The sequence below is a fragment of the Ovis canadensis genome, chromosome 25 (genome assembly GCF_042477335.2).
Source record: "Ovis canadensis isolate MfBH-ARS-UI-01 breed Bighorn chromosome 25, ARS-UI_OviCan_v2, whole genome shotgun sequence".
Taxonomy (NCBI): domain Eukaryota; kingdom Metazoa; phylum Chordata; class Mammalia; order Artiodactyla; family Bovidae; genus Ovis; species Ovis canadensis.
In genome coordinates, this window is record NC_091269.1 from 19,721,001 (window position 1) to 19,745,891 (window position 24,891).

The 24,891-nt window shown below is 51.5% G+C and overlaps 1 protein-coding gene across 1 annotated transcript in view; it reads left to right on the forward strand.

Annotated features, from left to right (window-relative positions):
• The first annotated feature begins 500 nt into the window (after positions 1-500).
• GALNT2 (polypeptide N-acetylgalactosaminyltransferase 2) overlaps positions 501-24,891 on the forward strand; it is a 181,586-nt gene continuing 157,195 nt past the window's right edge. The window contains exon 1 of the mRNA XM_069572589.1: positions 501-838. Within this exon, the coding sequence (XP_069428690.1) occupies positions 713-838 (126 nt within the window). The 5' untranslated portion in view covers positions 501-712. The remainder of the gene's footprint in view (positions 839-24,891) is intronic.

Here is a 24,891-nt window from a genome sequence, read left to right on the forward strand (position 1 = left end):
CCTCTCGGTTTCTACCGCTAGGCCCCCACCTCTGCGTAAACAAATCAATAAAATAGACACCTGGGGATTAGGGGTGTTTTTGCTGCAAGATTGGTAAGAAAACTGCAGTGAGCAGCAGCCGAGTCTGGTCCTGAAGAGGGGGTTTGCACCAAAAAACTCAGGTCGGTCGGCCAATAAGAGGGAGCCTGCCAGGGGTCTGGGGTGGTCCCAAAGGCTGAGGACCGAGGCGGTAATGCTTTCGCCTGGGCAGCGTGAGGAAGCGGCGACCCGCGGTCCCCGGTGTGGGCGCCCGCGTGTGTGCGCACGTGTGCGCGCCCTGCCCGGGGCCCCGGCGACCACCTGTCACTCACCGCGGCGGCCGGGCGGCGGCCCGCGGAGGCACCCCCCGGGGGGCACCCGAGCCGCCGCCGCCGAGACGCGGCAATGCCCCCTTCCGCCCCCGCCGGGCCCCCGCAGCCGCCGCCGATTGGTCGCCCTTTGCTCCCTGACCCCCCGGCCGCCTCCGCGGCTGCCGCTTCCTGCTCCGGCGCCGCGCGGCGCTCCCGGCCGGGGCGGAGCTCGGGCGCCGGGCGCGCGCCGCCCTCGCCGCCAGCCGCGCCGGGGGAGGAGCCGCCGCGCCCTTCCCCTTCCTGCGCTCCGCCCCGGCCCGCGCCCGCCGCGGCCCCAGGCAGACTCGCGAGCAGCGGCCGCGGCCGGCGGCCGAGTCGGGAGGATGCGGCGGCGCTCGCGGATGCTGCTCTGCTTCGCCTTCCTGTGGGTGCTGGGCATCGCCTACTACATGTACTCGGGGGGCGGCTCCGCACTGGCCGCGGGCGCGGGCGGCGGCGCCGGCAGGAAGGTGAGTGGGGCGCCTGCCCGCGCGGCCCGGCCCCCGGGGTCCCCGGCGCCCCTGCGCCCGGGCCGCGCCGCGAGGCCCCTCGCCCGGACGCACCGCCGGGGCGCGAGGGGTCTCCAGGTCCCTCCTGCCCTTCTCCGCCCGGATCGCGGCTCTGGCCATCCGCCCCCGCCTTGGGCCTCGCGACCGAGTGCCTGGGGCCGGGGGCGCCGCCGGCCGCTCGGTGCTCTCCGGGCTCGGGAGGGGGCGACCCCGCGCGGCTCCCGGGGCTGGGGGCGCTGACGCCTCTGGTCGCCCCCTGGCCCCGCTCTCTGCTCCTCCTAATCTGAGTGTCGTCCGGCCGTCGGGAGCCCAGTCCCCTGCGGTGAGAAGTTTGGGGGTGAGAGTATGGGGGAAGCACAAAAGGGGGTGGGGGGAAGGGAGAGAGGCGGCCGCCTTTCCAGCGTGTCACGTACCTTGGGGGAGAGGAGTCCAAGTTTCTTTTCAGCCCTTTGAAACCAGCCACTGCAGCCCCCCTACCTCCCCCTCCTCGCCGCGCCGCGGGGAGGGGGCAGTTCTGGGTCTCGGCCCGCTTCCCCTGGGGGCGGGGGCGCAGCCAGCCCCGCGCCCGACGGAACAGACCGCCCTGGCGGTGCAGGCGGAAGGCCCCCGCGCCCGGGCGAGGCCGGCCGCCCACACCCCCGACGGTCCCCTCCCTGCCCCGGTGCTCGCCTGGACCGGCTCGGCCGGCCCTTCAGCGCGGCCCCCGGCGCCCGCCTCTCCCGGCCCCTCGCTCCTGTTCAGTGGGGTGGTCCTTCTGCTGAGTGTGTTCTAAATGGGTTCCCAGGGCCGAGGGGTTGGGCCGTGGGGACCGCGTGAGCCGCTCTGCACAGCCAGCCGCTCTGGGAAGGAAATGGAGCGCCTGGGGCGCCTGGCCCTGCGATCCTGCTGGGAGAGCGGGGGCTCTGGGCGGTGCGCATGCCGCCAGCGGTGTTTGTCGTGTTTGGCAACTACCAGGCTTTGAAAGTGACCCCACACCGTGTAACCCCTACACTGTGCCGGTTAGTGTCAGCGCAAATCCAGGAAATTCTGAGTTAATGAAGGTGGGCCATGGGTTGAACTGGAACCAGAGAATGGTATCCTGGAACAAGCAGGACGCTAGTAACTGGATGAGGAGACTGGAGCCCTAAAGTCAGACCGTAAATGTCAACGCTGAGGCCTGGCTGCTTCAGAGGTTTCCTTCCGTCCGGCCTTCTTTCCTTCATTCTCAGCGGAAGGTATTAGGTGGAGACAGGTGTCTTATTTGATTCATGGTAAGTTTCTTAGGCTATATCTAGAGGGGCAGAGGGAAAAGTCTTCTCATGTACAGAACTGGCCTAGCTTGTTTCTGAGCTGACAGGTTCTCTTAGCCCTGTCTTTTCCCTGTTTTAATCCGAGGAACTGTTATTTAGGTACGTGGAGTTTGTCCATCCTTGAATGGTAAAGAGCAGTGCAAGCAGTGCAGCCCTTTGAAAACTGTGGTCGTATTAAACTGGAATTATTTCAAAAGCTTTGCTTCCCAGCAAACGGTGCTTTCACAGGTCCATGTAGCCTGGTGTGCTGGTGAGACCTGGCAAAGCTTCCTGCCTTTCATGTGGAAGAAAACCAAACACCCAAGCCGTGCTTTGTGATCCCCTTTCCTTGCGATTGGATACAGCAACAGGGTTAGCATCTGGAGAGGCTGACTTCTCCCTGGTGGGCTTCAGCTGGTGGATGGTTTTTGAAGGGTCTTCCAGTTGATCCTTCAAAATAAAAAAAGTAATAGTCCCAGAACTCCTTGTGGCCAGGTGGCAGTAGGAAGGTTCAGAGACCACATAGAAAGAAAATGTGGGAAATGAACAATCGTACATGGATTGATGATTCTGGGATTCTATTCTTTTAGCAGCAGCAGCAGCCCTTAGAATGGTTTGGCAGTTTGTCAGTTGAAGAAGAGTTGTGTACATGCAATAGTTTTTGAAGTTGGAGAAGACTCGTTAACATGGCTTGGACCTGTATATTAAAGAGAACACCCTAAGACCGTTTCTGGAGGAGTCAATAGAACCTGTGTCCTGAATTTCTTAGTCTAGAATCTGAAACTGCATGGTCTTTTCTCCCTCCTGAGTTGTTTCCATGGATTCAGAGACTAGAAAGTCTCTTCAAATTTAGTTCATCCTTGCGATAAAGGGAAATGTATAGATTTTCTGGCTTGTAAAGTATGGGCGTAAAAATGCTAAGGTAGTATGCGTATATAGGCAGAACTTAAATACTAGCTATAGTTTTTTAGGTGTAAATGGACTTATATTTCTTCTCTCATTTTGTACCATTCAAGTCAAGGCTCTAATTAGTCAATTTCTCTTCACCTTGACATTTTCCACAGGATACTAGGCTTCAGTATTAGGCTTTGGGGGATTGTTTGTCTGATGGGAGCCTGACTAGAGTTTCTGCTGCTTCAGCACCCAGCCCAGGCTTGTCACTGTGTGCCCTGCCTGTTGAATAACTCCTCTGAGGATGGTTATTCTCCATCTGGTGAAACCCAGAGAACCCACTCACCTCACAGTGCAGGTTTAATCAACTCAGTAGGAGCAGAGACTGCCCTAATCAGGACTCAATGCTGAAGTTCAGGTTGTGTGATCAGTACAACCTGACCGTATGCACAAACCTGACCTTTATGCATAATATTGCTTGAAATTATATTTTATTTACTTTTGCATAGAACCTTCCCTCCCCCTGTTTCTCTCTTTCCCCCAGATTGATGATTTGCACTTCAAGGATACCTTGCCTTTGAGCATATTAAATACTTTAAAATTTTAATCATGTTAAGCCTCCTCTGGGCCTTGGTATCTTGGCATGATGGAACTGCAGAGAAAGGAAGGGATTTCTGTTGGAATGAATGTGCCTCTGGGTGAAGTGTGTCTCTTTTGGTTGGCGAGGGAAGGGTTTTCTAGTATGTGAAGAATGGTCTCTCCTGAGAGAGTGTGTGTAGGCCAGGACCCATTGTCTGTGCTCCCACACCCTTGGGAGGCAGGGAAGGCATTCTCGTAGGGCCTGACCAGGGCCTGTCCTTCTGGTCACTTCCCCTTGCCTTTCCTCCGTGAGCAGGTGCTACAGTCCCTGCCCTGAGGTCCAAGCTGGGCGCCTTTGGGTCAGGTATGAAGGGGGTTTCTAGGAGAGGGGTTGACCTCTTCTTAAGAGTACAGAGGGGCCTCACTTGGCTGGAGTGGGTACGTTTGTAGGGGAATATGAGAATGTATACTTGAAAGAGTTTGGGAATAAATTGTAAAGGGCCTTGAATGCCAAGCTGAGCTGACTTGTTGGTTCATAGTCTGATTGTCCATAGGGAACCACTGGTGTTTTTGAGCTGGGCAGTAGACATTTAAGAAGAATGGCATGGATCCATTTATTGGTACTAAGACTAGACGAGCTTTCTACCTCTTTCTGCTTAGTGACCTTTACTAATTTACCAAACCTCTCTGACCCTCAGTTTCCTCATCTTTAGAATAGGGATAGTTCTTATAGCTAAAGACTAGAGGCCGTTAGTAGGTGTTGGCAAATGGTAGGTGCTGAGTAGATGGTGTCTAGGGTGGGGTGTGGGGAGGGAAAAAGCCCAGAATCTTCTTGAAAATATATTGAACTGTCATCTTCTTGTTCTTTAGAGGTTTCCCTTTTTTTTTTTTAAAGTCCTTCATCCATTCCTCCCAGGTGGATTTGGTTGGTTCATTTGGGCCGGTACCATGACCCTGAGTGACATCAAAGACTGCCTTTTTGAGAAGTGGTCTGGGCAACATGCCAGCTCTCTCGTCTCCAGCTGTGGTGTCAGAGTGGGGCTCCTGTCTGTGGGAAGCCACCAGGAGAGTGGGTGCAGGACATATCTTTCTTTGGTGGTTGTTCAAACCAGTGGAGTGCTGCTGATGGTGTCCCTAAGTGGGGATCCTGTGGTGAGGAGCCGGTGCCCCCCACGACCAGGCTGTAGGCGCCCCTTTCGCCCGCTGCCTACAGGCTTGCTCCTCCTGGCAGGAGGCAAGGTGGCTGTCATCACCCACACGTGGGAGATGAGGCGGAACACAGCGGCTGCCGCCTGCTTTCCTGGACATCAGCAGATCTGTAAGCGTGTCCATGAGGGGTTGAGAAGGAGGCCTAGGCCACACCCTGCCAGCTAGTCAGTTAAATTCCACTTGAAAGGAGGGTTTGGAGTTGAGATGGAGCATGCAGGAGTTGGAGAAAGCCACTGTACGGCCAGAGAATCTGACAAATGGCAAATCTGACAAAGTTTCTCTAGGGAAACGTTTTCTAAAGAAAATATAAGTGTCATTCCTCTGGAGCGACTTGGGGCTCACACATGACAGGAGCAGGCTGTGACCGATGGCGAGAGCTGAGGGGCTCTTTCCCCAGCCCCCTGGTGAGAGTGAGAGAGCCCGCTGTCCCCAGCATGGAGCAGGCTGGCTTGCCTGGGCTCCATCCAGCTCCCGGCGTGGGCTCGGGGCGCCTGGGGAGCTGTTAGTGTTGTGTGGAGACTTCAGGCCCCTTTTGAATCTCCCATCCCAGCTCCTGATGGGAGGTGGGTCTCCTGTTTGGATCACGGGGAGAGGTATTTGAGAGGAGGTCGGAAGGAAATGGCAACCCACTCCAGCGTTCTTGCCTGTAGAATCCCAGAGGTGGTGGAGCCTGGTAGGCTGCAGTCCACGGGGCCACACAGAGTCGGACACGACTGAAGCGACTTAGCAGCAGCAGCAGCGGCAGAAAAACAGCTGGGGTGGGGCAAGGGGAGATGTATATATAATTATGTATATGAAACTATATATTGTGTATAATCATGTGATTTTACACACACACACACACACACACACACACACTCACACTCACAATTTACTGTTGCTGCCATTCATGTTTCTGACATCTCTAGGGATTGAGAAGTCACTTTGGGAAGATGTTGATTTCAAGACAGGCAGTGCCCTGCTGCCTGAACCGCGAGCAAATTCAGTGGCATTTGGCTTAGTGGAGGGAGGTGGTAGGCTGCCTGGGTCAGAGACCGGGCACACACAGGAGCTGACTGCCAGGTTCTGGCCAAGATCCGGAAGAGAAGGCAAGGTGTTCCTGGGAGAAATCTGTGAAGTCTAGTGACCCAGCAGAAATCCTGGAGTGAGAATATAGCCCAAACTGGCCAAGCTCACGCCCCCTGTTTGTTCTTCCCCTTTTTTCCCCGTGACCCCTGTCCTACGACCCACGTAGTGAGGTGGGAGCACACCCACGGCCATGTCACATAGCTCATGACGGTGGGAGCCTTCCGTAAGGATGCTGAAAGAATGCCCCTCTCTGGAGCCCCTCTGCCCCCACCTGCCCTGCTCTTTGCTCGGGACCCCTGCCCCCTGATCCGCCCCCACTGCAGGGCCTCCCGGCCCCGGCCCCTGTGCCCTTGCCGTGGCTGTCCTTAGGTACGCTGAGCATGGCTCCTGGAGAGACACTGCCTCAATCAGAGCAGGTGTTGGCCCGGCCTTACCGCCCTGACCTGAAGGGTGGCCTCCCCTTGAGGAAGCCTTTGATTCCAGGTTGCTGCTGGGGATGCCTGTCCCACCACTGTGGCCTTGGACCCTTGCCACCACGCTGCCTTATGGGGTGGTTCCTTCGCGAGGACCTCCCAGCACCTCCCCTGGCGCCGCCTGGGTGGGACCTGGCACAGGCCAGGTGTCGCGAGGAGCCCTCCTCCGTGGGGAGAGTTGCGTCGAGCATGTTGGTGCCAGCCTCCTACAGGCACTCCTGCGCTCCAAGTAGAGTTGACTTTGTTTTCCTAACTGTGTGAGGATGTGCTGACCTTGGCCATGCACTTGACCTGAAGGATGAGCCCCCGGTGTGGAGGTTCCAGTAAAACTTGTGCAGTGTATCTGTCCGGTCAGGAAGGAGAGCCTCTCCCACAGGCTTAAAGATCCAACAGGTTGTTCCCTGAGGAGCACCGCCCTCTCTGCCTCCCGAGTCCAGGCTCCTGCTTGTGTCTGCCTCCTGCAGGGCAAACTGAGGCACTGGGCATTTCTGCATTTAGTCATGACCAATATTATAGGCCCAGGAAGCAAGTGTCATTTTGTACAGATTGAGTTTCTTAGCATGCCGGGATGAAGATGGCAATGATTCATTGTGGCTGGATTTGAAAAAAACAAAACCGTCTCATGGAATCTCATTCCTGGCCTTACATTCCAGTAGCTTTTCTTGGCTCTGGGAGTCCTGCGTCCCTGCCCCCGCTCTTACAGGGGCTGCCTGGTCACTTGTGACTCAGCCTGCCCCTGGTCTGTCCACCTGGCCTCCCAGCGCCTCCCGCTGACTGCCTGGTCCTGCCTAGTGACTCTCTGGGAGGAGGGATGGCCTGGGCACCAGGGAGAGAGTTGCTGAATTCCCAGAGCCCAACCAGGACCAGCATTTTGGCAGGGATGGGGGCGCCTGGTGGCAGTGGTCGCTGTAACGTAGGGCCCCTCGGCCTTGACACAGTCAGCATTTTGGACCCGATAACGTTTGCTGGGGGCAGGGGGCCGGCCTGTGCACTGTCGATATTTAGCAGCTTCTGCAAGTGGTACCACCCTTCTCAGCTGTGACCATGTCTAGGCCTTAACAGGCATCCCAGGGGACAGGTTCGCCCTCACTTAAGAACCACTGCTGTGGTCAGCATGAACTTGACTTTTTTTTCCTCCCTGAGGGATGGGGCCCTCGCTTTCCAGGCTTCCTTGCATGCGCTGCCAGTGCCCAGATGCTCTGAAGGTGGTGGGAAGTTCCCGGAAGGTGCTCTAGGGAGGATGCCCCCACAGCAGTACTCCACAGGAGGCCATTCCGTTTAGCTGCTTTCTCCATCCTTACCATTTGCTGTGTGAAATGCTTCCTGTGTTCTTGTCCTCAGGCCTCTGTGTGTCCTGAAGTCTCTGCTGCCTGTTGGCAGGAGCAGACACGAAAACAGGCTGCGGGCCCTTGCATCGATTCTTCTGATGAGTATTGCTTGAGACTTGCTGTGTGCCAGGCACTCCTCGGTGTTTGGGCTACAGCAGTGAATAGAACGGAGACATCATCTCAACCCCTGGGGAACTTTCACCTTGGGGGCAGTGGGACCAAACACGGTGCTAGGTAGTAAAAAGACGTAGTGTGAGAAGGGGCTGAGTGCAGAGGAGAGAGGGGCGTCCCTGAGGGGTCAGGAGTCAGGGAGGGCCAGTTACAGTAAGCAGAGGGGCTGGTGCCTGCAAGGTACAGGTTGAGCAGGTTTGAGCCAAGACCCAGAGCAGCAGCAACTCCAGCTTCAGAGTGTCTGACATGTTGGGTGCGCCCTCTATGCCTTGATTCCTTTGCTAAATACTGAGCCTGTTTTCTTTCTGGGAATCTGTGGCCTCTGGTCTGTCAGTGGTGGCGTTTCCTGTGTCCTGGGGCAAGGTCAGGTCTTTCGTTCTTTTTTAAAAATTTTATTTGTTTTTAATTGAAGGATAATTGCTTTACAGTATTGCACTGGTTTCTACCGAACAGCAACATGAACCATCCTTAGGTTTGTTTACCCATGTCCCCTTGCTGCTTGAACATCCCTCCACCTCTCTCCCCATCACACCCCTCTAGGTTGTTAGGGAGCTGGTTTGAGCTTCCTGAGTCATACAGCAAATTCCCATTGGCTGTCCGTTTTACATATGGTAATGTATGTTTCCAGGTTACTCTCTCCATACCTCCCACCCTCTCCTTCTTCCCCCCAGGCTGAGCCCACAAGTCTGTTCTCGGTGTCTATGTCTCCATTGCTGCTCTGCGAATATCAGTACCATCTTTCTAGGTTCCATATATTTGTGTTAGTATTTGATAATTGTTTTTCTTTTTCTCGGGCCTTTCATTCTTATCCTCGAGGAGTCCTGGGTGAGGAGTGTTCTTCTCCTGGTTAACACAGAATGTATGCTCCCAGTTCACCCTCTCCCACCTTGGGCCGGGGACCACGCCAGGTGCTGCAGGTTAATGTGTTGCTCTACTTTGTGGCCTGTGCTCATGCCACAGGCCTCGGGTATGATTTCTGAGCTGGTCTCTGCAGTGCTGGCTGAACTGGGTGAACATCCCCATCCACTGTCAGGCTCCCCACTCAGTTACACAGCTCCTTTGTAGAGTGCTCTCCACACACATCACCATTTAATGAGAAGTCCCACTGGGCCCTGTGCACCTGCTCCTGGACGGAGTTTCCACTGGGATATTGTCTCTGTGAGTTGCTGTGGGTGGGGAGACTTGTGGTTTTCTCATCTGCAGGAAATAGGAGGTTAGAGGCCTGCCTGTTCCTGGGTTTTGGAGAGGCTGTTCTTGGCAATGGAGTTGTGTTGAAGCACTGTGATCTGTGATATTTGTAGGAAATAAAGTGGACATGTGATTTCATTGCCTGCAGCTCCTTTAGGGAGTTCTCAAGCAAGAGCATCAGCCGCTTTTCATAGTAATTATTGGCATTCATGAGGGGTCTTTAGATGCCTTGTTGGGGTGTGGTGTGTGCTGTGCTGCCAACGTGTTTCTGGATAAAAAACCAGAACGTGGACATGGCTACAGAGGAAAGGTCATTTTAAAGTCTTCTGACTCAGGAGCCACCATTCAGGGTTTCTTCATCTCGGCATCAGAGGCTCGTCCAGAAAGGAAGCGTGTCTCCTCCTGAAGGGTGCTCCTCCAGAAGGGGGACACGCTTCAGATGAGTCACCCTGTGGGAACTTTAGAAGCAAAGGCCTGTGTTTTAGCGACACCCGTAAATGAATGCTGACTCCTGTGTGCGAAGATGTGTGACCGTCCTGGATGCTGATGTTGGCCTGGTGTGGGAGGCCTTGGAGTCATTGCCCTGGTCCTTCCTACCTCAGGGGCCACCCCACTGACCTAGACTGTGAGCTCTTGTGCTGCGACCTTCGAGGCTCGGCGCCTTTCTCCATTCCCTCCTCGCACTCCGTTCCCCTGCACAGCAAGTGATGCACCTGTTTTCCTTCCTGTCTCACTTCTGGTGACGACTGATGTGTCCCTGTGTCTGGAATATACCATTTTTTGTTGAATCTAAGATGCTTTTATTTGTAAAACCACTATCTTATGTACCACTAGGCAAGAAAAAAAGTTTCCGTTGAACTGTGACATGGTGGTTTCTTATCAGTTAACATTTTTATTTTCTACTTATTTAAAGAGCTCTTTTAGACTTAGACATTGATTTTTCCATGTATCACTCTTGTGCATGGATAAAAAGGAAAATATATGTGAAATACACCTTCCAGTGTCTGCTTTTTGCCTCAGAGATGTTTGTGTCTGTTTATCAGAGACAGGAGTCTTCTTCCTTTGTACCTCCAAGCTCTGGTGGATGCAGTGTTTCCTGAGGGCCCTGGGCTCTCACCATCGCTTGGCATCATGTAGAGTTGGCCAACTTTTGACTCTTCTGGGAATTTTATCTAACTTCCCAGTTTACCCTCCACTTCTGTCCCACCTGATTTTGTGTCTGGAGATTACATTGCCTTAGTATTGCTCCTGAAATTTTCTTCCAAGGCACTGACCTGCCTCCTGCAGACTCTGCTGTGGGTGTGTCTTGTGTGTGAGCAAGTGCTGGTCATGATGGTGTGTTACGGCCCAGGCCATGATAGTTCTTTAGCTACAAGAACTATCCCTGTTCTAAAGATGAGGAAACTAAGGGTCAGGGAGGTTTTGTGTATTAGTAAAGGTCGTTAAGCAGAAAGAGGTAGAAAGCTATAGAGGCAGACACAAGATGTTGATCACTGTGAGGTTCACCTCAATCTCATGTCAGACTGGAAATAAAGTGCATCTAAGAATTCATGATTGGAGCCTCTCTTTTTCTCCTGTGTCAGTTCCCTTCTTCTGTGAGATCCCAGCTCCAGGCCCTGACCTTAATGAGGGGAAACGGTAGCCTCATCAAAATGTGTGCCTTTTCGTCTGTTCACTCCCAGGCCCCAGAATCCTTGTAAACTGAAGGACTTCCTGCTTGTTATTTTTGAGAGATGCACAGTTGAGGAACACCTTCAAAAGGCTTTGAGCATTTCTGGCCACGAGGCACCCTGTTGAGTGCTGGGGTCTGCAGATGTGAACATGGTGTTCTGCCACCCTTTTAGAAGTTCACAGTTGCTCACCAAAATAACTAGAGAAAGACCTAAGAAATAATAATTAGGGGTGAGTTGAATAGGGACTGGATAGTAGATGAAATTTAAGGCATCATTATTAATTTTATTTAGTGGCAGTAATGGCCTTGTGGTTATGTTTTTTGAAAATCCTTACCTTTTATAGATAAAAACTGAAGTATTTATGGACACAGTGACACCACCACTGTTGAAAAATTGTGAGGGAACAAGATTGACTGAGTGTGCTGTTGAATGACTGACGGTCACCCGGGGTTCATAATACTACTTTATTTTTGCCTACTTAGAAAATTTTATTTAAAAAGTTAAAAAATTTTATAGGTGTATGTAACTTAAATTAGCAAACCAGCAGAAAACTAGTATTTTTAAAACGGAAATTAAGACTTTGTAATACAGTCAGCGAAAGGTTTCTACTCCGTTTCCAGTAGCTGTGTGTGTGTGTGTGTGTGTGTGTGTGTGTGTGTGTGTGTGTGTGTGGGGTGGTGAGCTTCCCCTCCGTAACCAGTCAGTGTCCATACACCAGCTGAATGTCCTGCCATTCAGCCTAGTTCTGACACTGTCCACCTGGAAATGCATCAGGTCCTATAGGCAAGGCCGCAGTCCTGCAGACTCCCCACCTCCCACACTCCCCTCCTTCAGATGGCAATTGCAAGCCCAAATTGTCACCTGTGTTTCTGACCAACATGCTATAAATCAGAGGTTCCCATGAACCCCTTCTTGGGTTCAGTTAATTAGCTAAAGTAGAAAACCCATTTATTTACTGGATTACTGAATTGTTACAAACGATATTCAAGGATACAAGTTAAGTCTGGTGAAGAGACACATAGTAGTTGTAAGGTCCCAAACAAAGGTGGTTCTCCTCCTGCTTGGGGCCCAGCCTGGTGGCATGTGGACGTGTTCTGGCTCCCCAGCCTGGAAGCTCAGCAGACTCCGTCCTTTTGGGTTTCTGGAGGCTTCACTCCATAGACACTATTGATCAAGTTATTGGCCATTGGTGATTGAGTCAAACTCCAGCCCCTCTCCCTCGAGGAAATCACCGGATGGGATTGAAGGTTGCACCCCTCTATTCATGGTTGGTTCCCCTGCAACCAGCCCCCATCTGCAGGTACTTCCAAAGACCTCCTCACTGACATTGGCCCAGCAGTGGTGGAAAGGAGCTTGTCATGAGTAACAGGATACTCATTTCACCTTGTGGATCAGAGGACAAGAGACCAAGTGGAACAAAAGATGCTTCTGTGGCTCTTGGTGCTCAGAAAACCCCAAGGGTTTGGGGAGCTGTGAGTCAGAAATAAGGCCAAAGACAAAATGTATATGAGAAATATATTTTTGTCATCTGAATGGCCAAAATATATTTCTCATCAGTTACAAAAACATAGTCAGTTAAAACGTGCATAAGCCTCTATATCTTTCTGTAGTTTAGCAATATCCAGCGATGATTCTTTTAAAAAGGATGCTTCAGAGGTCGCCTAAGATCCTGAATTGTCTCCCTGTATCACCGGGAAACTATTCTTATGCTTGGTACTGTTTCTTCTCTAAGAATTACCTAAATTCTCTGGAAATTGCTACTTTTTGTGAACCTTTTGATGGTAGAGTAGCAATTTAGGTAGTTTGGGAGATCGCTTGCTTTTGGCCAGGTTGCTCAGCGGCCCAGAGACGCTGTCACTCAGCAGCGTCTGGCGTGGGTGTCTTACGACGCCGCCGACCCCTTCTTGTGTGGCAGACGCAAGAGGGCAGAACATGCCTATACGTCACTTATCGACTTATCGCAGGCTGTTTGTCTGCTGTCACAGGTGATCCGCTGGAGCTGTGGTTGGTTTGGGAAGCCACGGTGGGAGACCTTTAATAAATATATATAGTATTCCTTTATGTTTCCCCCACAGGATGTTATTGTGAAAGCCTCATGCTTTTCACTATACTTGTATGTGAGAGATTTTTGACAACTATACGATGGTGCGTATTTTCTGTGAAGTATATTCCTGGTGCTGCACATTTGTGTCAGGGCTGTGGCCGGGAAGCCTGAAGCATTTTGAGCTGCGGGTCGTCAGTCTTTCCTCCCTGCCTGCTTGCAGGCCTCCTGCCCTCACACAGGTGGTGTTCTGTGGATCCCGAGGTTATTATCTTGCCCCACCGGTCATGACATAGCATGGCTGGGGCTGGAATGTTAATATTCCCGAAGCTGCCCAAGGTTTGGCTCTAGGGCAGGTCGGCTGCAGTAGTGCTGGTCCCAGAGCCACAGTCCCGAGTCCCCAGTAGCTTACAAATGGCAGGTTTCTGTCTCGAGGCTGCAAAGCTGCTGCTTCAGCCTGGAAGGTGCTGATTGCCTAGGCTGGTGATCACTCCTTGACCTTTACATTGCAAAGTGCTGATTTCAGGAGCCAGCCCAGGCTGTTCTTGTGTGGTCTGAGTTCCGGGCCTAAGGCTGGGCATCAGGAAAAAGGCATAACTTGGGCATCCAGACCGCACGGACAAGCCTGCGGAGGCAGGTGAGGCCCCGTGCGGCCTCCCTGTGCAGAGGCTGCTGAGGCTTGTCTTCTGTCTGCGCTTGCTGACTTAGGAGGCCCCCCATCAGTCTGCATCAAGAAGCTGTTACTTGGGTCTCTCTTGTTTTCCAAAGAACTGGAATGTAGGTGAAGTAAGCCCTCCATGGGCATGACTCTGACTTGGCATGTAAGTGTTTATACTTAAGATAGAGTTTTCAGCTTAAAAGTTTTTCTGACTTACTGGTGGGGAATGCATGGTGGCATACTGCCCCAGAGGGATTTTCTGATTCCTGTTGGCCTGATACTCTTTCCTGCTATCCGAGGGGTGTTTGAAAGCCAAGCTTTCCTAGTCCTGGGAGAGTTTAGCTGAGGCTTCTGTGGGGAGGGGGGCTGCTGTGTGTGGGGGTCTGGACTGCCTGTGGGATGAATCTGGTGCCCCAGGCCCCCATGTGCTGGGTTGGAGGGGGTGGCTCTGCCCATTTGGCTGGCCGAGTTCCTGTGCCAGTGTCCAGGTCTCTGTGCATAGCTGGGCAGCTCGACACACTTACACTGGGCAGTTGGAGAGCATCCAGATCATCCTGGCTCAGTCCAGGGGTTTGGGGGGAGTCTGCAGGGAGGAGCCCAGGGCCATGCTGCCATCAAGCTCTTGGCTGGGTGGGTGGCTGACCTGAGCTGTAACCCTGAGAGGACCCACAGGATGTGTTGCCCAGGGGCCACTGCCTGGGTTTGAATTCTGGCTTCTCTAGCTGGTTCTGTAAACTCAGGCAAGATACTCAGCCCCTCTGAACCTCGGTTTCCGCATGTGCCATCTCTCCTTGTTGTTCAATTAGAGCAGGCCCTGGTAGCCACATTGTAAACGTGGATGCGAAGTCTCATGGTGTCAGGGCGGGAGGGGCTCGTGCCCTTGGCTGGCTGGGCCGTCCTCTAGTTGGCATCACCAGCCCCAGGCATCTGTGCCCACTGAGCCAGGCTACCCCCCCAACCCCGACACACACACACACGCTGTGTTTAAGCCAAGAGCCTCCTTTCCAGGAAGCACCTCCACCTGCATGGACCTTGTCTAGGGCCTTCTCCCTGGCAGAGGGGTGAGGACAGGGGTCTGCAGTCCTTGCCCCTCTAGTGAGGAAACGGCCCCGGAAGGGGTGGCTGAGTGCCTGGCGGACCCCAAGTCTGTGGAGCGAGAGGCAAGGAGCTGTAGGCCAGAACTTTCCCACCCCCCCGCCCCCACCAGGACACTGTTTCCCAATTTTATCCCTTAGTCTCATGTCTTTGAAAATTATACAAGGATGTGGTTTTTAACTATGTGACTGTATAATTAATTTTTAAAAACTCTTAATTGGCAATCTTTTTTTCTATATCTTGAGCTGTTATTATCTGAATACAGCATGTTATTTGAAAACTTTCCCACAAGGTTTTAATTAGTAAGCATTCCTGTAGTCTCATTAGTTCAGTTTCTGACTTGCTTTTGAAACTGTAGGTGAGTGACAAGTGGCGACGAGTCAGTAATCGCAGCAGAGGTCCCTGTGAGGGCAGGACTAGTTCTGATGATTAGAACAGCGTGCATATGGTTTCTCTGATGCCTCTCATCAAGGTACCTTAGAACTAGACTGCAGACTAATAGACATGCTGTGTGATGATTTCAAGACGAGTAATCCGGCTGGAAACGTGAACTTCGGGTATGGTAATCGAAGGAGGCTGGCTGTGATGTCAGACCTGGGTTCGAATGCTGCTGGTACTGCCTATTACCCTTCCTGTGTTTGTCTGTGGGGAGGGAGCTGATGGAAATGAGTGAGTTGGTGGGGACGATGCTGGTGCAGAGTAATGAGGGTTCCTTTAATTTCACTGGCACGTGTACTCACTGTTCTTTCTCACAGATGCTTCGGGGGCCACTCTGGGCTCGTCTGGGGGCGGGGGGGACCTTGCTGGGAGCAGACACCCAGGTGGAGGGTAGCTTCATGGTGTGAATTGGTGGCTAGGATATGAATCGGGGCGGAACCCCGGGAAGAGACTCTCCGCCTTCTGCGTTCTGTCTCCCTCTCTCCAGCTTGTGGACTTGCTGTGGACCTGGCATGCTTCATTTTTGCTCAGGTTGAAGTTTTGGTGCTGAGTGGGGCCGGATTTGTCACATTTGGATCACATTTTAAGATAGAGATTGTGATTGGCCAGGGGCTCAAGAGCAAAGCAGACCGAACGGAGTAATGGGCATGATGGAGGAGCTGGTGGGTGGGCGTTTCATGCATGTCTGGGTTCAAGTCCTGCCTTTTCCGTCCATAGATGTTCTGGTGGCCAGCTCCTCCTGAGGCTGCGCAGCTGACCCCCTTGTGGGGTCCCCTTGCTCCGTGCCCCACCCCTCAGTGTGAGCTGGGGGACGGTCTGGCTCTGATAGCTTCTGTATTTCCTGTGTTCCTTAATTATTCCAGGAAAGGAGTGTTGGAGCTGTAAGAAGGAAAGTGTAGTTTTCGGTCTGTACACGTAGACACAGTGGACGAAACCTAGAAAGCTAGCCGTTGCCCAAGCTGATAGCCAGGAAACCACATACACAAATCACATTTAAAGTACTAATTAGGGAGCCAGGATGGGGGAGCCGGGAGCCAGGCTAAGAGGTGACTAAAGGTCACTGGCAACCCTCTGATGCTGCAGCACATTAAAATGTTTTGAAATTTAAAATCCCGTTTTAAGACACTGGTCTTTGCTTGAAAAAGCTCTTAGCTGTTAAATGATACCCAGAGAACATAGACGGAGGTGGTCGGCATTCAGCGTGTGGTTTCTTCCGAGTGATGGCTGGGGCCACGCTGCGTGTTTGCTTGGTGTCTCTGGGATGATTGGGAGCAGCTATAGTTGCATGTGCTTGAAGATCCCCATGGCATCTCTCAGCCCTTCCCCTGTGCAGGGCCCCGCCGCCCCATCCTCTGATCTGTCTGTGACAGAGGGAAGCAGTGCCTGAGACGAACAGGGAGAGGAGCCGGAGCTGTGGGTGGGCCTGGCCTCTGCTCAGCCAGCCCTTGAACATTGGGCCACATGCGTGTGGAGTGGAGGGTCTGTATCTCCAGGATCCTGCTGATCCAGCAGAGAATGGGGCTTACGGCCCCCCACCTTCCGTGTCCCTCACCAGGTGCCACTGTTGACACCAGAACTCTCCAGCCAGCTGCACGCTTGCATCCAGTAGACCAGCGGTCACCAAACTGTTTGAGACCGAGGACCAGTTTTGTGGAAGACAGCTTTTCTACAGACCAGGGGGATGCTAGCAGTGGGGAGCAGCTGTAAATACAGGTGAAGCTTCTCTCATTTGCCCACTGCTGTGTGGCTCAGTTTCTCACAGACCAGGGACCAGTGCTAGTCTGTGTCCTGGGATTTGAGGATGCCTGTGGTAGACTGAGCATCTTGAGGGCCAGCACCTGCTCGGCTCCTCCCCTCCCAGCCCTCCATCTTTACAGAGATTCATCCTTAGCCATTTTGTACCAGTCCAAGGGAGGCCACAGGGAGTGAGGCGGATGAGGGTCTGGGTGGGACTAGGGTTGGGGGCCACCAAGGCAATGTCAGCTCTACGGGGAGCTCCACAGAAGCTCATCAGAAAGGACTGAAGAGGGCATATTCGAGGGAGAACTAACGTCTAGAAGGGTATGCTAGGGACTGTCCAGGCGTGGAGAGCGTCATGTGCAAAGGTCCTGGGGCCAGGGGAACTTGATGTGCTTGTACGGTGTAAAGCAGAAGGGTCAGCAAATGGAAGTGTGGCGGACAGGGGCCCGCAAGGTCAGAGAGTGCTCAGGGCATGGTTGCACTCAGGGGTTTATCTGTGCCAGTCACCGCATTCCCTGCATGTGGCCTGGCACCCAGCGCACTGTAGGGGCTGTGGTTGGTATTTTGTCAGCTTTAGGATGAGACTGAAACGGGTGGAGTCCTGGTGAAGGCAAGGCCTTGAGCCCGGGCTCAGTGAAGGGTCTGCTGCCCTGTGTGAGACAGCCTGGCGCCTGCTTCCCTGTCCCTGGACTTTGCTTCTTCTAGGTGACCCAGCCTGGGGTTAGCAAGTCGCTGTGCCACTTTCACGCAAGTGAAAGCTTGCTCTTTGGTAGCATCTGTTGAAACGCATGATGCGACCTGTGAAGGGTTTGAGGTTGACCTCCTAAGTTCAGGGAGGGCCCTGGGTGCCCCAGATATGTGCTGAGTGACTGGTGAGGTTTGTCCACCTTTGTGGGTTGTAGAGAACCAGTGATAGGATTTATTCCAGGGCTTGGTGTTCTGAGGATGCGATAGAAGACAAAATTATGTCCTCAATTATTTGGGGAGTTGGGAGGCACTGATGGCATCTGGAGTCACTGGAAGAAAAATTCAGTGAGAGTGGATGCGTATCCCTGCCCTGTGTTCAGCAGTGGTTATTCGCCTAGTGCGCTGGTGGTGGTAGTTGGGGGCGGAAGGCACAGATCAAGGGGAAGGAAGGGTGGGCAGCAGAGGAGGCCGAGGAGGGGGAAGACAGCTCACCGATGGACATCGGGCTTTCTGTCCCTTACATTTTTGGGGGGTTTTCTTATTGGTCAGGGAGGAAAAAGAGTTGTGAAATGAGCAGGTTTCTTTGTGTGCTAAGAGATTTATTTTCCTTTCACCCTTCTTCCTCCTCCGTTGTCTCACCTCTGCACAGAACACACTTTCGCAGAAATGAAGACTCAGTTGCAGCCTGGCTCACTGGGCAGGATCTTTAGGAGAGGCTCATAACTTGTCATTAGTAAAGGCTATTTGGCACACAGCCGTCTTCCCAGCTAAGTGTCTGTGTGCCCATCAGTAGAAAGTAGAAGGGTGCTGCCCACCCTTCCTTCCCCTTGATCTGTACATGGTGTGGGGGCTGTGGATGTGCGTGTGTGTGCCTGCCCCCTAGCTCAGCTGCTGAAAAGCCGTTTTACGTCTGCAGCTACACACACGCAGACTTGTGCACACACACGCGGACGCGCACGCATCTTTCCTTCTTCCTGGCCGAAAAAGCTGTGCCTGGCACGCTTCACTAGAAATGTAGAGTTGTCTTGTGGAGCTCAGCACATTTCCTTCCATCCCAAGGAGCAAGGTGTTTCACCTGTGAAGGTGCTGGCGGAGGTGGAGGTAGGGTTACGTGCTGGGCCCTGAGCAGGCTGCTTTGAACCCAGCACACCCTGCCCTGGGGAGCAGGGACCCGCCGGTTGGAGCATGCTTAGTGTTCATATTTTAAGAACTGTCTCATCTCATGACCAATCCTAACTACTGAATCTCACAAATGAAGAATCCGCAGGGTGGAGGGGTTTGCTTGTAGATTGCACTGGACTTGTTGCATTAAAGGGACATCTCAAGGGTTGTTGTTTACAATAAAAATGATCAGAATATATGGCAATGACTTGTTTGGAGCTTAAAGGAATTGCAACCTCCTTCCTGGACTGAATGAATATCAGGAGTGGCCTGAGGTTTTCAGTAGTTGAGCAGTCTTGGATTTCGTTTTCCTGTCTTAGTTTAATCTGGGTGGGGTTGGTTTGTTTTCACTGTTTTGAGGGAGGAGGTATGATCCTATGTGTGAGGGTCAGTGACCATGTGGATGTAATTCTCAAGGAAAACTCTGATCAAGTACCAGCTGATCAAAAGCATCAGGAACTTTTTCATGATTAGAGGACACAGATTGTCAGCCACTCGGGGGAAATGAAAAGGCCATGCCTTCCAGTCTACTGTGGAATTGGTGGGTGATGCTCAGCGCCCTGTGCAACACCCTGACTGTTCGCCCACGGCCCTGCGTGTGCCCATCTGAGTGAGGGCAGAGGCTCTCCATCAGGGACCCTTGCCCAGGAGCCGAGACCCTCGGGGAGCATCAGGTGGTGCAGGCTGGGACGCAGGAGTTGGGGGGTGCCCATGCTTCTGAGGTTCCTGGACTTAGGCTGATTCCTCTGTTGGGGAATAATAAACTGCATAGAGTTTACAGATGCTGGAAGTGGGTTCTCCAGGAGGAAGTTGATGTTTTGTGTCTGTTTTCCTTACTTCTGTACAATTATGTGGACTCATTGGAAAAGACTCTGATGTTGGGAGAGATTGGGGGCAGGAGGAGAAGGGGACGACCCAGGATGAGATGGCTGGATGGCATCACGGACTCGATGGCCGTGAGTCTGAGTGAACTCCGGGAGATGGTGTTGGACAGGGAGGCCTGGCGTGCTGCGATTCATGGGGTCGCAAAGAGTCGGACACGACTGAGCGACTGAACTGAACTGAACACATTTGTAGAAAGCTTTGAGGCTTATATGATTATTTTCTTCAAAAGCCGTGGTCAGTTTTTCAGTGTGTAAAGAGAGGCCAGTGAGCTATTTCGGGTAGAATTTTGACAGAGAATCACCCTGGGTCTCAGCGTTTCATAGGTTTGGAAACTCAATGTTATTAGTTCACCTAGGAGGTTATCCACCAAAGTCTGGGGTTTCCATAAACCAGAGCTGTAAACTGTGGGTAAATAAGGACAGCAATTCATGAATTACTAATGAGGCCGAGCCTGCGTGAGAAGGCACGTGTGCTGGGTGACAGCTGTGTTCTCGTAGGTGAGCTTCCCTCCCTCTGTGGAAGTCTGAGGAATCGGCCTTCACCCTTCTGGGGGTATTTCTGTGCATGGAATCAATAACCTTTCCCTAGGGTGCTGAAGAGATTCATTTTTCAAAAAACTCAGTGTGCAATGTATTAAACTATTGTCTCAGCTCCAAGTCCTTGTAGACTCTGCTCTGTGCCACCAGAGCTGGACTCTGCACAGCACATTTGTGCCCTTGGGGAGGCGTGGTCCAGAGGGCAGCGGAATGGGAGGCAGAGAAGGGGCTTGGTCCTTCCTGTGGCTCCCTGCTCCAGGGCAGCCCCGTGAACCCGTCTCTTTCTGCTGCCATGAAGACTTTGGTGTGTCCTTTCCCAGCATGGACAGAAACAGCCTCACTGCTCCCCACCCATCCTGGATACCCATCACCAGCTGAGCAGGCCCCTTGCTCAGGGGTGGCCTCAGACCCCTTCCTCATGAGTTTGTAAGGCTCACTGATTCTGCTTCTTCCCTTGTCCCCCCATCCCGGGCAGTGGCTGCTTTCTACACTTGCCACCTGACTGATGCCTTAGAGCTTTCTTTGTGCCCTGTCAGTTACCTGGTCAACAGCCTGATAAAGCCTCTATTTAAAAGCTTGCCCATTACCTGAATTCTAGAAATTGGATCCTGACTGTTGCACCTGACTTTCTTCTTAACATTCTTCAGTAATCAGTCAACAGAACTGTTCCCCCCCAACAAAATGTATTTTGCTAAATTATAATACCATAAGCTATTTTACATTCCTTGGATTTTTTTGCTTCAGTTTCTCAGTGAATCTGCGACACTGTCTTCTCATCAGCTACATCTGTAGACCGTCGCCAGCGAGAGTGAGCGATTTCCTAGAAAGATTGCCACAGATGGCTCATGTCTTTCATCCTTTTGGTTCGTTTTGGCTTTATTTTGGGAGGGTGACATTTTACAACCTTACCTCCAAATTCTATGTCCATTTACACAAGAGCTCTGAAATTTCCTTCCACTTTTAGATGATGGCTCTTGTGTACTTAAGCTGTGTATACTCTTGAAAAGATTCGAGGCACCTTATCTGAAAAAGCATATTATGTGTGAACAGATTTGTTAAAGAGTTTGAAAATTTGAGGCCATATGATGTGGGGAGGGGGAGGGCAGGGAGAAGAAGGAGGAGAGGGTGAAGAAGGGAGCGTGAAGGGCGCCAGCTCCGAGTTTCACCCCCAGCAGGTCCTGGGGGTGTTCCCGTCTGTGTGAGGCCGCTCTTCACTGTGACCCTGTGTAGTCCCCACTGGCAGCAGAGCCCCAGCCCCGAGGAACTGCCGAGTAGAGCTCCAGTGTGCGAGCTTCTCAGCGGGCCTGAGTCTTGGCAGCCGAAGCAAATGGAAACTGTGGTGGGTTGCATAGCTCTCATTTTCTAATAAAATGAAGCGATTCGTGTGGAAAATTGACAGGTTCTCGGCACATAGACTTGATAAGACTCTCATAGACTTCAAAAGACTCAAAGACTTCAAATCTCAAAGACTTTCCAATGAGAACTGACTCATTGGAAAAGACCCTGATGCTGGGAAAGATTGAAGGCAGGAGGAGGAGGGGATGACAGAGGATGAGATGGTTGGATGGCGTCACCGACTCGATAGACATGAGGTTGAGCAAGCTCTGGAAGCTGGTGATGGACAGGGAGGCCTGGCGTGCTGTAGTCCATGGGGCTGCAGAGAGTTAGACACGACTGAGTGACTGAGCTGAACTGAGACTTCAAAGATCATTGAGCTTCATAATGGATAGTGTCCATTGTGGGAAAAATTAACTACTAGATGCTGGGATGCAGATGTGGCCTTTTATTTGGATCAGTTCCTGAAGGGGAGGTGGGAGCCCCAGGTTGTCGCTGTGTGAAGGCGTGTCTGAGCAGAGGGCGCGGTGCCCCGTCCGTCCAGACCTGCAGCTCTGACCTGGTCAAGGGCGCGTGGGCTGTGTCCCTCAGCCTCCAGTGACCTCACTCAGCAGGGACAGCGGGATGTGTCGCTAAGAGGTCATGCTTTTGAGAAGTAGGTTTGAATCTGCCCTGCACCATTTTCTGGCCATGTGAGGTACTTAAACTCTCTAACCTTAGCTTCTCCACTTATTAAATGGGAGCAGCCTCAGCCTTACTGTACTTAGGATGGAATACGTGTGATTCCCTCAGAACATCTATAGAGCTTGACTTAAAGGAGTTTATATGGTGAACTAAAGCTCTCAGAAGAGGAGCAGTCAGACCCAGGCAGCTTAGGGAGGGCAGATGAGAGGGGGCGGTGAGGCTGACCCTGAATGTGGGTAGGTGTCTGGCTCTGGTTTCCACGGGGCTGCTGCTTCCCCCTTTATAGATAGGAAACGGGCTGAGACACACGCAGCCTGCCCTCCGCCAGGTGTGCTCGCATCCATCAGCCTTCTGGAGGTGTCCTTGCCCAGGGGCCTTGGGGGTGTGACCCCAGGCTGGCGCGGCCCTGCCCTGAGAGGCCTGGCACCTGCCCTTCACTCTCCTTGGAGCTGAGCTGCTGGGCTGTGAGATGTCCAGGTCACTCTGCTAGAGAAGGGAGCCTTGGAGCTGCCGCGGGGAGACAGGCAGGCTGTGCTGCGGGAGACTGGGCGAAAAGGGCCCTGCACCTGCCAGGTATCCATGCTGGAGGCCTGGGAGGCACTAAACCACTGCTGTGTTAGACACTGGCGTCTTGCAGGAAGGTAGCTGGCATGGCCACGTGTTGGAAGGTATTTGCCTTAGTCCCTCGTGTCACTGAGCTGAGCCAGCTCCTGCCCCAGCTTGCTTTCCATCTTAAGAAGACTATGCCAGTCTACATGTGAGGTGTCTTCTCATTATGGAAAATAGTGCTGTTGCTAAATTGTGTCTGATTCTTTTGTGTCCCCATGGACTGTAGCCCACCAGGCTCCTCTGTTCATGGATTTTCCCAGCAAGAATACTGAGTGGGTTGCCATTTCCTTCTTTGGGGTCTCCCCCCGACCAGGGATCGAACCTGTGTCTCCTGCATTGCAGACAGATTCTTTACTGCTCAGCCACCAGGGAAGCCCCTAGGATGTGCCAGGTTAGGTTGATCCATGGCAGAACATTTTCCCTTTTAAGAGGATTTTAATTACTGAACCAAACGTGTTAAAGATGTACTATGTATGATAATTATGACTAAAGAACTCCTGTTCATTGCAGATCGGTCATTTGCTTAAGTGATTTCTATGTGATGTTTGTTAATATGTGAATCTTGTCACTGGAGGATTCGGAGGAGCAGGTAATGGCTGCTTATTGCTTAGGGCAGTAGTTGGTGCCCAGGGCAGAAGGTGGCACCCAGGCCTCTAATCCTCTCCCTCCCTCCTTCCCTCTTCTTGCCAGGACCTCTTTAATGTTTCTGCATTTGACCCTCAGCTTACTTGAATTTTTTTTCCATTAGGCAAATTAGTCCTTATTAATTCCCAATTAACTCCATTTTCCTAGCCCCGGGGGTGCCTGGTTGAGAACTGCTGTCCATGCTGAGTCTCCTTAATACCCCTTCATTTATTTCTTCTCAAAGATAGAATCGATTTGGTCCGAAGTATGTGCAGTCACAGAATCAAAGAGACTTGAAACCTCGAAGGCATCTTTTCTTTTGGGGTTTGATTCACGCAGAGGTCCTCCAGTTCAGTAAAGACGTTCCTTTAGCAACAGATGGGAAACAGATTCCGCATAATGAGTAATTCCTTCATTTCTGTCTGAATGGTTTGCTTAGAAGCAAACAAAATGATTCCCTCTTCCTATTAAACTTGTGAGAACATCAGAATCATACTAAGTTACTGTCCAAAGCTGCGGCTGGGAACAGGGAAGGAAAGGAACCAAAAATGAAAGGGCTTGTCTGGCATTTCACAACTCAGACCCAGGGTCATGGGAGACTGTATACATCAAACTCTTAATTTAATGAACCATTAATTCAAATTGTTAAAACACCATATTTTACTCGGTAGGTGTAATTTTTTATCATATTAACATTATCACTTTTCAGTGAACTAAGTAGATTTCCTTACTTTTTATATTTTCTTTTAAAAATCATTTAACAAATTTTAAATTGTGGTAAAATATACCTAAAATAAAATATTCCATCTGAACTATTTTTAAATGTCCAGTTCAGTGGCCTTAAGTACATTCACATTGTCTTGCAACCATCACCACCATCCATCTCCAGAACTTCATTTCGTAAAACTGAAACTCTGTCCCCTTTAGATACTGACTCCACCCCAACCTGGCCCCTGGCAACCACCACGCTACTTTCTGTTTCTATGAATTTGACTATTAAAGAGACCTCATATGAATGGAAGCATAGAATATTTGTCCTTTTGTGATCGATTTACTTCATTTAGCACAGCATCTTCAAGATTTGTCTGTGATGTAGTGTGCGTTAGAATTTCCTTTTTAAGACTGAATAATATTTCACTGTATGTATCCATTCATCATCTGTTGATGGACAGTTGTATTAACTCCACCTTCTGGCTATTGTAAATGCTGCTATTTCTTATATTGAACATGACATGAAACATAATTTAATCTATTCTTGATATCAGCAAAATGTAAAACATCACATGTACCAAATATACATTGAATCGTTAATACTTAACTGGTTGGCAGTTTAGGGCAACTTTTTCATTTCTGAGTCTTCAGCTTTGGCATCAATAAAATAGATAATAATATTAATTCATCTTAGATTTCAGGAATCAAAAATGAGTTAATATGTGTGAGTGTATATTATTAAAAAGAGTATGTAATTCTTAGTAGTTAATACCAGAATAACTTCTGAATTTTCTTCTTTGCAGTCTGGTAAGTAGATGTTTTTAAGTAGAGATTTGGCATAACTTCATTCTTCTGGAAACTTTATAGTCTTTTTAGCACACACTTGAACTATATGGGGTAATTCGTGGGATTGGGGATTTGCAGGCATATCTAGCTTCTCTGGGGTCAGTGTGCTCCCACAG